Source organism: Dasypus novemcinctus, unplaced genomic scaffold, assembly GCF_030445035.2.
Source record: "Dasypus novemcinctus isolate mDasNov1 unplaced genomic scaffold, mDasNov1.1.hap2 H_5, whole genome shotgun sequence".
NCBI classification, from domain to species: domain Eukaryota; kingdom Metazoa; phylum Chordata; class Mammalia; order Cingulata; family Dasypodidae; genus Dasypus; species Dasypus novemcinctus.
This window is the reverse complement of record NW_026688142.1, coordinates 16,496-32,005: the sequence shown is the minus strand read 5'-3', so window position 1 is coordinate 32,005 and position 15,510 is coordinate 16,496. Positions and strand designations below refer to the sequence as shown.

Here is a 15,510-nt window from a genome sequence, read left to right as displayed (position 1 = left end):
AAGTGAACAAAGCAAAATCCTTGACCTGCTGGGAGCTTACGCTCCAGTAGGGGGAAGTCAGACAAAGTAAACTATCGAATATCAGCTGGTGATAAGAGCTATAGAGAATATCAATGCAGGGCATAAGAGCTAGAGAATATGTGAGGTAAGCAGGGAGGAGATGTTACTTTATACAGTGTGTTCAGGGTAGGCCTCTCTAATATAATATATTTAAGCAGAGATGAGAGAGAACTGAGGGAAGCAAGGTATGCAGATATGTAGGGGAAGACTGTTAAGGCAAAAGCAATAAACAGCAAGCACAAATGCCCATAAGTGAGAGGAATGTGGTGAGCAGTATTCAAGGAAGAGCAAAGCCACCAGTGTGGATAAATTTGGTAAGAAAGGGAGATACTAAGAAATGTCAGGGTGGGGAAAACAGATCATTTAAGGCCTTGTGGGGAATTTTAAGGATTTGGGGTTTTCGTCTGAGTGAGATGGGAGCCATTGGATGGTTTTGAACAGAGGAGTGACATGATTTGACTTCTATTTCAATACAAATACTCTGCTGCGTTGAGAACAAATTAAAGGGAAACAAAGGTGAAAGGAAGGAGTCCAGTTAGGAGGCTATCTTGGTGGGAAAAAACAATGGTTTAGATTTTCATGGAAGTAGTGAAAGGAGTTAAAAGTGGTTGAATTCTGGGAAACGGACTTTGGCCCAGTGGTTAGGGCGTCCGTCTACCATATGGGAGGTCCGCGGTTCAAACCCCGGGCCTCCTTGACCCGTGTGGAGCTGGCCACGCGCAGCGCTGATGCGCGCAAGGAGTGCCGTGCCACGCAAGGGTGTCCCCCGCGTGGGGGAGCCCCACGCGCAAGGAGTGCACCCCGTAAGGAGAGCCGCCCAAGGTGAAAAGAAAGAGCAGCCTGCCCAGGAATGGCGCCGCCCACACTTCCCTTGCCGCTGACGACAACAGAAGCGGACAAAGAAACAAGACGCAGCAAATAGACACCGAGAACAGACAACCAGGGGATGGGGGGAAAGTAAATAAATAAATAAATCATTAAAAAAAAAAAAAGTGGTTGAATTCTAAGCATACTTTGAAGGTAAAATCAATAGGATTTGCTAACGGAATTTAGGATATAAGATTAAGAAGAGGGAAGCAGACTTGGCCCAGTGATTAGGGCATCCGTCTACTACGTGGGAGGTCCGCGGTTCAAATCCTGGGCCTCCTTGACCCATGTGGAGCTGGCCCATGCACAGTGCTGATGCGCGCAAGGAGTGCTGTGCCACGCAGGGGTGTCCCCGCGTAGGGGAGCCCCACGTGAAAGGAGGACGCCCTGTAAGGAGAGCTGCCCATTGCCAAGGAAGGTTCAGCCTGCCCAGAAATGGCGCCGCACACACGGAGAGCTGACACAAGATGATGCAACAAAAAAACACAGATTCCCGTGCCGCTGACAACAACAGAAGCGGACAAAGAAGAACTACACAGCAAACAGACACAGAGAACAGACAACCAGATGTGGGGGGGGGGGGGGAAATAAATAAATGTTTAAAAAAAAAAAGAGAGATTAAGAAGAGAGAAAAATGACTCCAAGCGTTTTAGCCTGAAACAATTAGGAAAGAGCAGCCAATTATTGGGATGGGAAAGGCTGTGGAAGAAATGGGTTTGGGGGAGAGAGAACATGAGATCAGTTTTGGACATATTAAATTTGATATGCTGGGAAGTAGACATGGCTCAACTGATAGAGTGTCCGTTTACCATACGGAGGGTCCAGGATTCGATCCCCAGAGCCTCCTGACCTGTGTGGTAAGCTGGCCCATGCACAGTGCTGCTGCCACGCACAAGGAGTGCCGTACCATGCAGGGGTCCCCCACGTGCAAGGAGAGCCACTCCGCGTGAAAATAGCACAGCCCGTCCAGGAGTGGCACCACAGACAGAGAGAGCTGACACAGCAAGAGATGATGAAACAAAAGAGGAGACATAGTTTCCCAGAGCCACAGGATAATGCAAGCAGCTGCAGCAGAACACACAGGGAATGGACACAGCAGACAATGAGGGGGAAGGGGAGAAGAAGAAATAAAATCTTAAAAAAAAAAATTGATATGCTTACTAGACTTAGAAAGGAGATGATTAGCAGCATCTTACTATACAGGTTTGAAATTGAGGGCAGACTTCTGGGCTAGATATATAAATTTGGGACTCCTCTGCATATAAATGATAATCAGAGCACAGAAAACAGATGAAATTACTTAGGGAATGAAGATAGATAAAGGACTCTGAAACTGAGCCCTGGGGGCACTTCAATGTTTGAAGGTATGGAAAATGAGAAAGAACCAAGAAAGTGGAAGCCAACTGAAGAGCCTGTGCTTGGAGAAGAAGGGATCAACTGTTAAATGAGGTCTGAAAACTGATTATTGGATTTAGCAATGTGGAGGTTATAGATGACCTTCTAAGTTCCTTTCAAACCCTGTTGGAGGAAAATTGCTCCCAGATTTTTACAATTATAAATAACTACAAAATAAACACCTTTATGGAGTTTCATGGTAATAAAATTTCTGGACAAAAGGATATATAAACAATAACATAACTTACCAACATATACAAATGACTGCATCAGTTTAGTCAGTATAAAACTGTAGGTGTATTTTCTTTTTCTTTTTTAATTTATTCCACCCCCCCCCCCCAGTTGTCTGCTGTGTCCATTCGCTGTGTGTTCTTCTGTGACACTTCTATCCTTATCGGCAGCACCGGGAATCTGTGTTTCTTTTTGTTGCATCATCTTGTTGTGTCAGCTCTCCATGTGTGCAGTGTCATTCTTGGGCAAGCAGCACTTTCTTTCGCGCTGGGCAGCTCTCCTTATGGGGCGCACTCCTTGTGTGTGGGGCTCTCCTACACAAGGCACACCCATGCGTGGCACAGCATTCCTTGCGCGCATCAGCACTGTGCATGGGCCAGTTCCGCACGGGTCAAGGAGGCCTGGGGTTTGAACCGTGGACCTCCCATGTAGAAGGTGGACGCCCTATCCATTGGGCCAAATCCGCTTCCCTGTAGGTGTGTTTTATGAACCATCACTACATGAGAATTACCAAACTCATTAACCTTTGCAAATTTGACAGGTCAAAAAGGTAATCTTATTTTATTATACATTCCTTTAGGGCTGAAGTTGAGCATTTTTTTCATATTATTAACGTAACATTTGTCAGTTTTCTCTGTAAAACTGCCTGTACATAGACATTGCCTAATTCCATAGGAAACTACTTATCTATTTTTTTAAAGATTTATTTATTTATTTCTCTCTCCTCCTCTCCCCAGCCCGGATGTCTGTTCTCTGTGTCTCTTTTTGCTGCATCGTCTTCTTTGTCTACTTCTGTGGTTGTTAGCGGCACAGGAATCTGTGTTTCTTTCCGTTGCATCATCTTGTTGTGCCCACTCTCCATGTGGGTGGCACCATTCCTAGGCAGGCTGCACCTTCTTCCGCGCTGGGCGGCTCTCCTTACGGGGCGCACTCCTTGTGTGTGGGGCTCCCCTACGCAGGGACATCCCCGCGTGGCACGGCACTCCCTGCGCCATCAGCACTGCGCATGGGCCAGCTCCACACAGGTCAAGGAGGCCCAGGGATTGAACCGCGGACCTCCCACGTGGTAGATGGATGCCCTAACCATTGGGCCAAGTTCGCTTCTCACTTATCTATTGATTTACAACATTTTCTGTATATTAATGTTATCCCTTTTAGTTTTTTTTCTTTCTTTAAATTACTAAGCTTATATCCTGGCTGGACTAGCAGAGAAGCAAAGAAAAACAGAACTGTATCAGAGTATTTAAGCTTTTGGTTTTGGTACTGTTTCCATGCTCCATCTTCATACATGATCTTCTCCTCCTCTCTGCTGTCTCTTTCACGTGAGCTCAATCTCACTATACCATCTGTAATTCCTCTGTCAATGTGAGTGTACAAGCTGACAGACTGGGCAGGTGGTGTCCTTTATGTATACCTACCCCAAGCCTCCAAGTGCATACCTTTATGAAAGGTTTATGTTAGGGTAGTGAGTTCCTGCTGATCAAAATCCAGTATATTTAACTATGTGCTTATCACATAGTAGGTACTCACAAATAAATAATAATTATGGAATGAACAAAAGGAACTCCCCTCAAGTTAAAAAGGTGGTAGTTTTTAAGGCAATAAAAGAACAAAAGAAAGAAAAAATAAGACAAAAAAAAAAAGAACAAAATAATAATCCCCTGATTATCCAAGGTTTTGCCTCGGAAAGTTACTTCTAACATGATGATTTAATTAAAATCAGTGAGTAACAAGCATACAATGAAATATATGCTTTAAAACAATACTACAGAGAATAATACTACATTCTCATAGAAACTATCCCATGCTGCTGTCAGGCCCCATCCACAGTACTACATCGGTCAACCCATATTATGTTCTGTTTTCTTTGCTACCCAGTGATAAAATTACACTGTCTTCATAAGAACTTTCCTTATTCCTCTGAGGATTAAAAAATCCTGTAAAGTTTTTATAAGTTGTAGCATCCTTTTCTTAAGTTACAATAATTATATGCCATATTCCAAATAATGCACGATGATTTCTCTCATCTGCCTAATTATTTTATTACTTTTAATTCCTGTCCTAAAAACACCCACCATTTTGATGGTCCTTTTGAATTCAGATACACTGTGGGCTAATGATTCATGGAATCCACATGGCAAATAAAGGGGAGACTTAGATTACAACTGAGGGAAATGAATCAGTAAGTGAGAAAAAATTTGTATCAGTAATAACTAGAGTGGTGACTAAAAATATAAGAATAGGGCAATGGGCTTTCTTGTGCTTTATACCACACTTGGCAACAAACAGGTAGAATATGGAAATAAAAAATAACAACTGCATTATAATTTGGCAAATAAAAATGGGATCAAAGTTTCATAATACTCCAATTTTTGTTCTTCAGGTAAGGAGAAAGAAGCTGAAAGGAGCAAACAGGTAGTCAGATATTCCTGGAAAAAGTAACTGTACCATAAGTCTGAAGGGGTTAGGAAGGCAAGCATGGAGGCAACCCAAGTAACACAAGGGGGAAATGATCATGCTATAGAATGTATACCTACATACTAAAATTCTGCAAACTTGAATGTTAAATAAGGGATGGCTGGAGTCAGGAGATTTTTTATCATACAATATTTTGGTTGTAATGGGATTTGATCTCTGTTTTCGTCTTTGTCAATCTAGGATTGTATTTTCCTTTCCACTGCATGCTCAGACTTTGATAAAGCAGTCTCATTCAGCAGCTTAAACCAAGGGGGATTTTGACTAAAAAAAAACAAACTGCCTTCAAAAGTAATACAGAAACAAACAATAAAAAGAATAAAGGGGAAAAAAAAGTAATACAAAATTGGAAGTGTTATCATCTCTCTAACAATACAATTAACCCAACATTATCAGGGAGCTCCAGGGCAATATCAAGGACCTACATAAACTCAGTCTCAGTACTTACTGAAACAAAAGTGAAGCAGAGGCCAGCTCCCCTTTGTGCCAGCTGCTCGGTGTCAAGTCGAGGTTTTGCTAGCATCACTGACATCAAGGTTGGCAGAGCAGATTGCTCCTCTGATGCCTCCTTTGCAGCACTGCCATCTAAACCATAAACGGGCTGCTCTACTCGTCTCTGGAAAATATAAAAAAAAAATAAAAACAAATTACATAAGATAACCTGGGTGTTGCCAAAATACACAAGATTAAAACATAGTTGTCAAATATAAAATAAATTATTTTTCTAAAACCCTCTCTGAAAAGAGTTATAAAGAACATTATGCTATCCTTAGATAATAATAGCCTATCTATAATATTTTATTCAATCGCCACAAAATTACATTTTAATAATTCCACATTTACGTAACTCTGAATTTATAAATTGCTGTGTAGAGTTCAACAAATGAACTTCACAAAACCTTCAATTCTATACAGGAAATGTTATTTCTATTCTGAAAGTAAATGAAGATTAAAACATTTATGCTATGTCTTTACAGTCAGGACTTATTTAACTCTCAATTCTATGCTTGCTACATTATACTCAGATGAAAAATCTAAAATAAATACAAGCAAAACAAGTTCCACCATGTATGAAAGGAATAATATACCGCAATCACATATGATATATTCCCGAAATATAAAGATGGTTCATTATTAGCAAATCTACTAATACACTTCATTACATTAATACTGGAGGAGGAGATCATAATTCTTTCCTACAGATGGCAAAATGGATTTGTACATTGCTGGGTAACTTTTAAGAAACTGAATATATCCACCTTTAATACAACCAAGAGTCTTTTTCAGAAACCAATTTAGTATCAAAATTAATGGTCCAACAAGAAGACCCTTTCATTAAAATTAGGAACCAGATAAGGATACCACATTAATACCACCATTATACAATATTATACAATGTGATAAAGGAAAAAGTATGAGACAAAACATGGGAAAATAGTAGAAAGTGTCATTTTTGGATGATATAACTATTCACAGAGGAAACAAAGCAAATCAACTGCAAAACTACTATAACAAATAATTAAGATATATATTAATTTAAGTTAAAAGTTAAGATGGTCAATTATAAAATAAATATACAGAAAATCAATAACTTCCCCGTATGTCAACAATTGATTATATAATTGGTTAAAACATGTAATGAAAGAAGAAAAAGGATATTAAAAATAAAAAACTATTAAAGCAGGACAACTAAGAAGATGGTGGCAGATTAAGAAGCTCCTAGAGGGAAGCAGATTTGGTTCAACTGATAGAGCATCTGCCTACCATATGGGAGGTCCAGGGTTCAAACCCAGGGCCTCCTGACCCATGTGGTGAGCTGACCCACATGCAGTGCTGATGTGCGCAAGGAGTGCCGTGCCACATAGGAGTGTCCACCGCGTAGGAGAGCCCACACACAAGGAATGCACCCCGTAAGGAGAGCCGCCCCACGTGAAAAAACGTGCAGCCTGCCCAGGAGGGCACTGCACACACACGGAGAGGTGATGCAGCAAGATGACGCAACAAAAAGAGACACAGATTCCTGGTGCCACTGACAAGAATACAAGCGGACACGACGAATGGACACAAAGAACAGACAATGGGGAGGGGGAGAAAAATAAAGAAAAAATAAATCTTTGGAAAAAAAAAAGGCGCTCCTAGAGTCAGCTCGTGCTACAGGGCATTTAGTAATCACCCAAAGCTATCTAAAGCACCTGTCTGGGGCTCCAGGATACCAGAAGAGCATCTTACAATATCCTCAGAAGAATGTAGGGGAGACTGCCCATCTGCAGGGAAGATTCCTAAGTAAAACACTCCATGCCACAGAGGCCAGGGCCCATCCTCCACTGGTGGCACAAGCCACTACAGGAGCTATTCCGCTGATGGAATTGGAAGGTCCCCTTCCCGAAAATGGGGGAGGAAGAGACAGCTGGGCACCAACTTCAGCTCCTGGTTAGTAATCTCGGCGGGTTGAAGTATAATCCTAAAAACAGCTAAAGTTTGAACCTGTCCTCTGCCCCTGGCACGAGAGGAAGCAGGGCAGACTAAAAATCAGTGCTGATGGGGACTGACTTCTTCCCATCCAGATCAGATTGCAGCTCTACCCTAAGCCCCAGCCCCACCACCAGCAGGGAGGAAGCTGGGGAGACCTGCGCCAGCCTCTCTGTGAAACTAGAGGCCACACGGCAGAGGCTGGTGATCATCCTACTCTGGTGGCGCAAGCAGCCCCAGGAGCTAGTCTGTGGCTGTAATTGGAAGCTCAAATTTCCCAAAAACAGGGGAAGAAGAAACAGTTGGCCGCCAATTTCAGCTACTGATTAGTAAATAAGGCTGGCTAAAGTATAATCCTAAGAAGAGCTAAAGTTTGAACCTGACCAAGTCGGAAAGAGGCCAGGAGCCACCATTTTGACCCCATCCCCTGCAAAAGGGGAAGCCAGGCTGACCAAAAATCACAGTGATGGCAGAAATTGGCTTCTTTCACCCAAATCAGCCTGCAGCCCTAGCCTAGGCTTCAGCCCCACCTCTTAGCAGGGAGGAAGCTGGCAGCCTGGCACTAGCCTCTCCAGGTAACTACAGGTACATTTGACTGGCATTAGCTGAATAAGTCGGAAATCTACAGGGGCAACTGCAGTCATTTTGACCTGCTCAGCAGATTGCTGCCCACATCTGCAGCTCCATCCCCGCCCTGGGCAGGGGAGAAAGGGACGTGAAGTTTCATCAGTCTCTCTGGGCAACTACAGTCTAGGCCTACACGACTTGGATTATTTTACACAGTTGTGGCCCTGTCCCTACCCCTGGCAAAGGAGAAAGTTGGGAGAAGCTTCATCAGTTCCTGGGGCAATGAGGGCAGCTTGGGCCTCCATAGCTTATAGCACCAACTACATTCTTGACTTCTACTGCACAACCAGCAAGGGAGAAAGAGTAAGAAAGCTATAAGCTAAAGAGAGAAACTACACCCAGAATAAATACTCTAGTAAGCCAGAGCCAAAATATCAACAAAAAATTAACAATCCACATCAAAAAAAGAGGAAGATATGGCCCAGTTAAAGGAACAAGATAAGCCTCCAGATAACATAAAGGAGTTGAGACAACTAATCACAGATGCTCAAATAATCTTAATAAATTCAATGAAACGGGTGAAGAGATTACGGATATTAAGAAAACATTGGATGAGCACAAAGAAGAATGTGAAAGCATACATAGAAAAACAGCAGACTTAAGGGAATGAAAGGCACAATAAATAAATTAAAAATACACTGCAATCATGTAATAGCAGATTTGAGGAGGGAGAAGAAAGGATCAGAGAGCTTGAAGAAACAGCCTCTGAAAGCGAACATACAAAAAGAACAGATGAAGAATAGAAAAAATTGAAAAAGGTCTCTGGAACTAAATGACAGCAAGAGACGTGCAAACATATGTGTCATGGGTGTCCCAGAAAGAGAAGAGGAGGGAAAAAGGGCAGAAAGGATATTTGAAAAAATGATAGAAAATTTCCCAACCCAATTGAAGGACACAGATATCCATGTCCAAGAAGCACAATATACTTCCATCTGAATAAATCCAAATAGATCAACTCCAAGACACATATTAATCAGAATATCAAATGCCAAATACAAGCTGAGAATTCTTGAGAACAGCAAGAGAAAAGCAATGCATAACATATAAGGGATACCCAATAAGATTAAATGATGATTTCTCATCAACAACATGGAGGAGTCAAGAAGACATTGGTGGTATGATACATTTAAGACACTGCAAGAGAAAAACTTCCAGCCAAGAATCTTATACCCGAGAAGACTGTTTTTCAAAAATGAGGGTGAGTTTAGAATATTCACAGATAAACAGAAACTGAGAGAGTCTGTAATCAAGAGACCGGCTTTGCAAGAAATACTAAAGGGTGTGCTAGAGCCTGAAAAGAAAAGACAGGAGAGAGAGGCCTGGAAGAAAGTCTAGAAATAAAGATTGTATCAATAAAAGTAACTAAAAGTGTCAAAAGAGTGGTGAAAATAGGACAGATAAAACCCAAATATTCAGGTATAAACTTACCAATGATATAAAGCACTTATATTCATAAAGCTACAACTTATTGTTAAAAGGAAGCAAAAAAGACCTAAATAATTGGAAATCTAAAAATCATTAAGATATCAAATCTACTCAAATTGATATACAGATGCAATGCAATCCGAATAAAAATTCCACAAGTATTTTTTAGATAAATGGAAAACACAACTATCAAATTTATTTGGAAAGGTAAGTGGTACTGAATAGCCAGAAACATCTTAAAAAGGAAAAGTGAAGCTGGAGGACTCTCATTTCCAGACTTTAAATCCTATTACCTAGCTACAGTGGTGAAAAACAGCATCATACTGGCATAAAAACAGACACATGAAACCAAACTGATGGTTCACAAACAGACCAACAGAACCAAACTGATGGTTAAGAAACAGACCCTCACATTTATGGTCAAGGGATTTTTGACTAGCCTGTCAAACTCACCCAGCTGGGCAGAACAGTCCATTCAACAAATGGTGCTGAGAGAATTGGATATCCATAGCCAAAGGAAGGAAAAGAGAATTCCTATCTCACACCTTATGGAAAAATTAACTCAAAACGGATCAAAAAATTAAATATAAAAGCAAGAATCATAAAGCTTTGGAAGAAAATGTAGGAAAATATCTTCAAGACCTGGTGGTAGGTGGTGGATTCTAAAAGGAAATAAGAGGAGGACTGAGATGGACTACGGATGTTTAATGTATGAAGACGTTTTAAGGAAGGGGATTTGGCTCAACTAATAGAGCATCTGCCTACCATATGGGAGGTCTGGGGTTCAAACCCAGGGCCTCCTGACCTGTGTGGTAAGCTGGCCCACATGCAGTGCTAATGTGTGCCAGGACTGCCATACCATGCAGGGATGTCCCCCGCATAGGGGAGCCCTATGCACAAGGAGTGCGCCCTGCAAGGAGCCGCCCCACGTGAAAAAAGCAGAGCCTGCCCAGGAGTGGTACCGCACACACAGAAAGCTGACACACCAAGATGACGCAACCAAAAAAGACATACAGATTCCCAGTGCCACTAAGAATGCAAGTGAACACAGAAGAAGAACACATAGCAAACGGATACAGAAAACAGAAAACAGGGGATGGGGGGGTGGGGGGTGTAAGGAGAAATAACTTTTTTTAAAAAAAAAGGAGTTTTAATTGGCTTTATTGTAAAAGTGTGGAAATGTAGAGTTGATGATAACACATTAGTAAAACAGCTGGTTTATAAATGGGAATGTAGCTGAAAATGGTAGTCTAGGGATATAAATGCCAAATGATAGAAAGCTACAGAATAATCTAGGAAATAAATAGCACAGTAAACTCAGAGGTGGATGAGAATTGTGGTTGATGGTACAGATGCAAGAGTGTCCTCTGTGAGCTAGAGCAGATGTACATCACTGTTGCAGGGTGGTGAGAATGTAGAGAAGCAGGGAGAAATACAACTGGAGTGACCTACAGATTGTGGTTAACAGTAATAATGTAATATTCATGCATCTATGCCAAAGATAAAGTGTTGACAACAGGGGAATACGTAAAAAGTGTGCCAAATATACGCTATGAACTTGGTAATAATCCGATGATATTATCTTACAATCTGTAACAAATGTTCTACCACAATGTGATGTGTTGATAAAGGGGTGTTGTTTGGGAATTCTGCACATGTGCATGACTCTTCTGTAAGTTTACAACTTCTGTCCTAAAAATATATTTTAAAAAAATAATAATAGGATGGAATGGAGAAAAATACACCAAATATAAGATAAGGACTATAGTTAAAGATTTTGACAATATTCTTTCAAAACTGTAACATATGCAAGGTGTGGTGGTTGGTTGATGTAGGGAACTCCTGTACGATGTTATGTGTATTTGCTTTATAAGTTCACAACTTTTATTATACACTTGTTTACGTATATTCATGTATAAATGATATAAAAATAATAATAGGGTGGGCTGGGGGAAAATACTTTGGTTAGTAGTAATGTTTTGATGATGCTCTTTCATCATTAGTTAAAAATTTTTCACAACAACGCATGGTATTGGTGGTAGGGTGAGGTATGAGAGCCTTGTATGATGTTATACTTGTTTTGTAAGTTCACAACTACTACTATACACTCATTGTTTATGTATGATTATGGATGAGTGATAGACTTCAGTTAATTTTTTTTAAAAAGAAAAAATATATTAAACACTTGGGAATAAGCTTAATAAGAAACATGTATGGTATGTTCGAAGAAAAACTATACAGTTTCACTGAAGGCAGTAAAAGATAACCTAAATTAAATAGTGATACATACCATATTCCTGTACTCTAATTGTAAAGATATCAAATTTCTCAAAAGTCCAATGCTTGGGGTTTTTAGGGCTTTTGTATTTGACTTTGTTTTTGCAAGGGGGAGTGTTGTGGTGGGAGTAGTCATACAGGATCTTTCTTACTCTCTTTTGGGTGCTTTTCTAGAATCTAACAATTTAATTCTGAGGTTTACTTAAATCAAAATTAGCTACATCATTTTTGATAAATACCAGGGCCATTTGATCAGATAACAAACATACTATAAAGCTATATTAAAACTATAATATAAGTATAGGAGGGACAGAGCGATCAATGACATAGAAAAAAGAAGACAGTAACAGAACCATATACATATGGACACATAATCTGAGATTAAGGTACATTTCATATTAGTGAGAATTTATTCCAAAGGTGGTAAGACATCTGCACAATTTAGAAAAAAAAACTAAAACGTGGACTCCTACCTTATACCATATATAAAAAGCTTAAGAAAAAAATATTAAAAACATTTTTTAAGGTACTAGGTACTGGAGATTAAACCTGGGTGGGACCTAATATGTGGGAAGCTGGCACTCAACCACCAAGCCACATCAGTGTCCCTGAGTTGTTTTGGGTTTTTTTTGGTTTTGTTTTGTTTTTTTTAAACTCCCATTACTTTATTTTTTTTTAACACTTTTGTAATTAAAGTTAATAGATCACAAAGAACATAACATTAAAAAACATAAGAGATTCCCATATAACCCACTCCCCACTCCCCCACCCCCATTATTTTTGTAAATTGTGTATTTTTTTTGAAGATATACACATCTCAAAAAATGTTACATCAGAGGTGGCGGACTTGGCCTAATGGTTAGGGCATCCATCTACCACATGGGAGGTCCATGGTTCAAACCCTGGGCTTCCTTGACCCGTGTGGAGCTGGCCCATGCGCAGTGCTGATGCGAGCAAGGAGTGCCCTGCCACGCAGGGGTGTCCCCCGCGTAGGGGAGCCCCACGCGCAAGGAGTGCACCCCATAAGGAGAGCCGCCCTACACGAAAGAAAGTGCAGCCTGCCCAGGAATGGTGCCACACACGTGGAGAGCTGACACAACAAGATGACGCAACAAAAAGAAACACAGATTCCCATGCCACTGACAAGAATAGAAGCAGACAAAGACGACACAACAGATAGACACAGAGAACAGACAACTGGGGTGAGGGGGGGAAGGGGAGGAAAACAAATCTTTAAAAAAAAAATGTTACATTAAAAAACATAAGAGCTTCCCATATACCCCCCACCCCCCAACCCACTCCTCCCACACCAACAACCTCCCCCATCACTGTGGCACACTCATTGGACTCGGTGAACATATTTTGGAGCACTGCTGCACCACGCGGATAATAGTTTACCCTGTAGTTCACACTCTTCCCCCAGTACATTCAGTGGGTTATGGCAGGATATATAAAGTCCAGCATCTGACCCTGCAGTATCATTTAGGACAACTCAAAGTCCCAAAAATGCCCCCACATCACATCTCTTCTTCCCTATCCCTGCCCTCAGCAATGAATGTGGCCACTTTCTCCACCTCAATGCTACAATTTCTTCTATTACTAGTCACAATAGTTTTATAGTAGAATATTAGTAAGTCCACTCTAATCCATATTTTATTCCTCCATTCTGTGGACCCTGGGACGGTGATGTCCACTCCACCTCTAGATCAAGAGGGGCTTAGATTCCACATGGATGACTAAATTGTTGTGGTTTTTTTTGCTTGTTTGTTTTTTTCTTAGCAGGCACACAGAAACCAAACCCAGGACCTCCCATGTAAGAAGCAAGTGCTCAACCACTTGAGCCAAATCTACTCCCCTAAATGTTTTTTTTACTACTTTCCAGTGATGAAGAGCTTTTTAAACATGATATTAAAATAAAAAATGGAGCAGATATGGCTCAAGCAACTGAATGCCTGCCTCCCACAAGGGAGTTGCCAGGTTTGGTTCCCAGTGCCTCCTGAAGAAAACATACAAACAAGGAACAAACAAGGAGCAAAATCAACAAGCAGACAACAAGCAAAAACAAACAAGCACTGAGGAGCTGATGTGGCTCAAGCAGTTGAGTGCCCACCTCCCACATGGGAGATCTTGGGTTTGGTTCCAATGCCTCCTAAAGAAAAAACAAACAAACAACAAGCAAAAACAAAACGAGCAAACAGCAAGCAAAGAGACAAGGGAGACAACTCAGGGGAGCTGATATGTCTCTGTGGTTGAGTGCTGGCCTCCCACATACAAGGTCTCAGTACCTCAAAAATACAACAAAAAAACCTATGAACCGAATGTACAACTATGTAATTATACCAAATATCACTGAGTGTATACTTTGAACGAACTGTATGCTTTATTAATATGTATCAATAAAATTGATGTGTAAAAAGGAAGAAAAAGAAAAAGAAAAAACATAAACCAACATCTAAGAATAACACAAAGCCCATACATCACAAAGGAAAACATTGATAAATTAGACTTCATCAAAATTTCTGACTTCTGAATGGTAAAAATCAATATAAAGTTAAAAGAGAAAATTAAAAACAGGCAAAAATATTTATAATATAAATGACAAAGATATGACAATCTTAATAAAATTTAGTCCTTTTACCCATCAGTAAGAAAATGCTAACATTCCAATATAGAAATATGCAAAAGACCAGAAAAAAATATTAAAAGAGAAATCCAAAAGGCCATTAAATGTATGAAAAGATGTTTAATACCACTAATGAAGAAATGCAAGTTAAAACAAGATTATTTTTCTCCTAATATACTGGCAAAGATTACAATGATAAAACTTGATATTAGCTGGCACTTTCAAACTTCCTATAACATTCTAGCAATTTATGTGATAACCTTTTAAAATAACCATACCCTTAGACTCAGGAATTATACTTTGGCAATTTATCCAAAGGAAAAAAAGAACAGATTTATGCACAAGGACATTCATTATAAAATACAAAAATGTTTATAGGATATTGGCTAAATAAATTAATATAATGGAAATGGGGAAACTCAATTATATAAACACACATGTACATATCCAGAAAAAGTCTAGAAATACTTACTCACAAAATTCTTTGACAGTAGTTCTTTTGGAGGGAACTTTCTATTTTACTATTTTGAATTGTTGAACTCTCATAATCAGAATGTATCTCTTTATTAGGAAAAACTATTTAACAATTTCATTTTAGAAAATAAACCAACCAAATGATCTTGACAAAGGAATTCAGTTTGTGAATCTATAAGTAGAGTCCTCTTAAAATCAATACTCCCAACCCCTCCAAATCCAACAGTTTAAATTCAGGCTCTAGAACACCTGTGATACCCATTCATAACAATATTCGCTCTTTGTGGGAGAATATATCTCTAAAAGCTAAAACTAAACCAGAAGAATAATGCTGCAATACTAAAGTTATTCATTTTGCCATGAATTCAATAAATACTTGCCAAACGTTAGAAGATTGTCAACTATTTCTGGAAATAAGGCAGATCAGGGTATCTGTACCAAACTTCTCTTGGGGGAAAAACTATAAAGGTGGTATAAAATATTTTAAAAGACACCAAAGGCATCAAAAAGTTGGTAAGATAAATCTGTCAGTGCAAAATCTAAAAGAAATTATAAACACAAGACAGGTAAATGAAGCACAAAGTCAC

At 39.9% G+C, this 15,510-nt stretch overlaps 1 protein-coding gene across 4 annotated transcripts in view; it reads right to left on the bottom strand.

Annotated features, from left to right (window-relative positions):
• The window catches only part of LOC131277464 (serine/threonine-protein kinase tousled-like 2), a 108,749-nt gene that overhangs the window by 81,710 nt on the left and 11,529 nt on the right, over positions 1-15,510 (bottom strand). For all 4 annotated transcript variants that reach the window (XM_058292514.2, XM_058292515.2, XM_058292512.1 and 1 more), the window contains one exon: positions 5,477-5,644. In XM_058292514.2, the coding sequence (XP_058148497.1) occupies positions 5,477-5,560 (84 nt within the window). In that variant the 5' untranslated portion in view covers positions 5,561-5,644. The remainder of the gene's footprint in view (positions 1-5,476; positions 5,645-15,510) is intronic.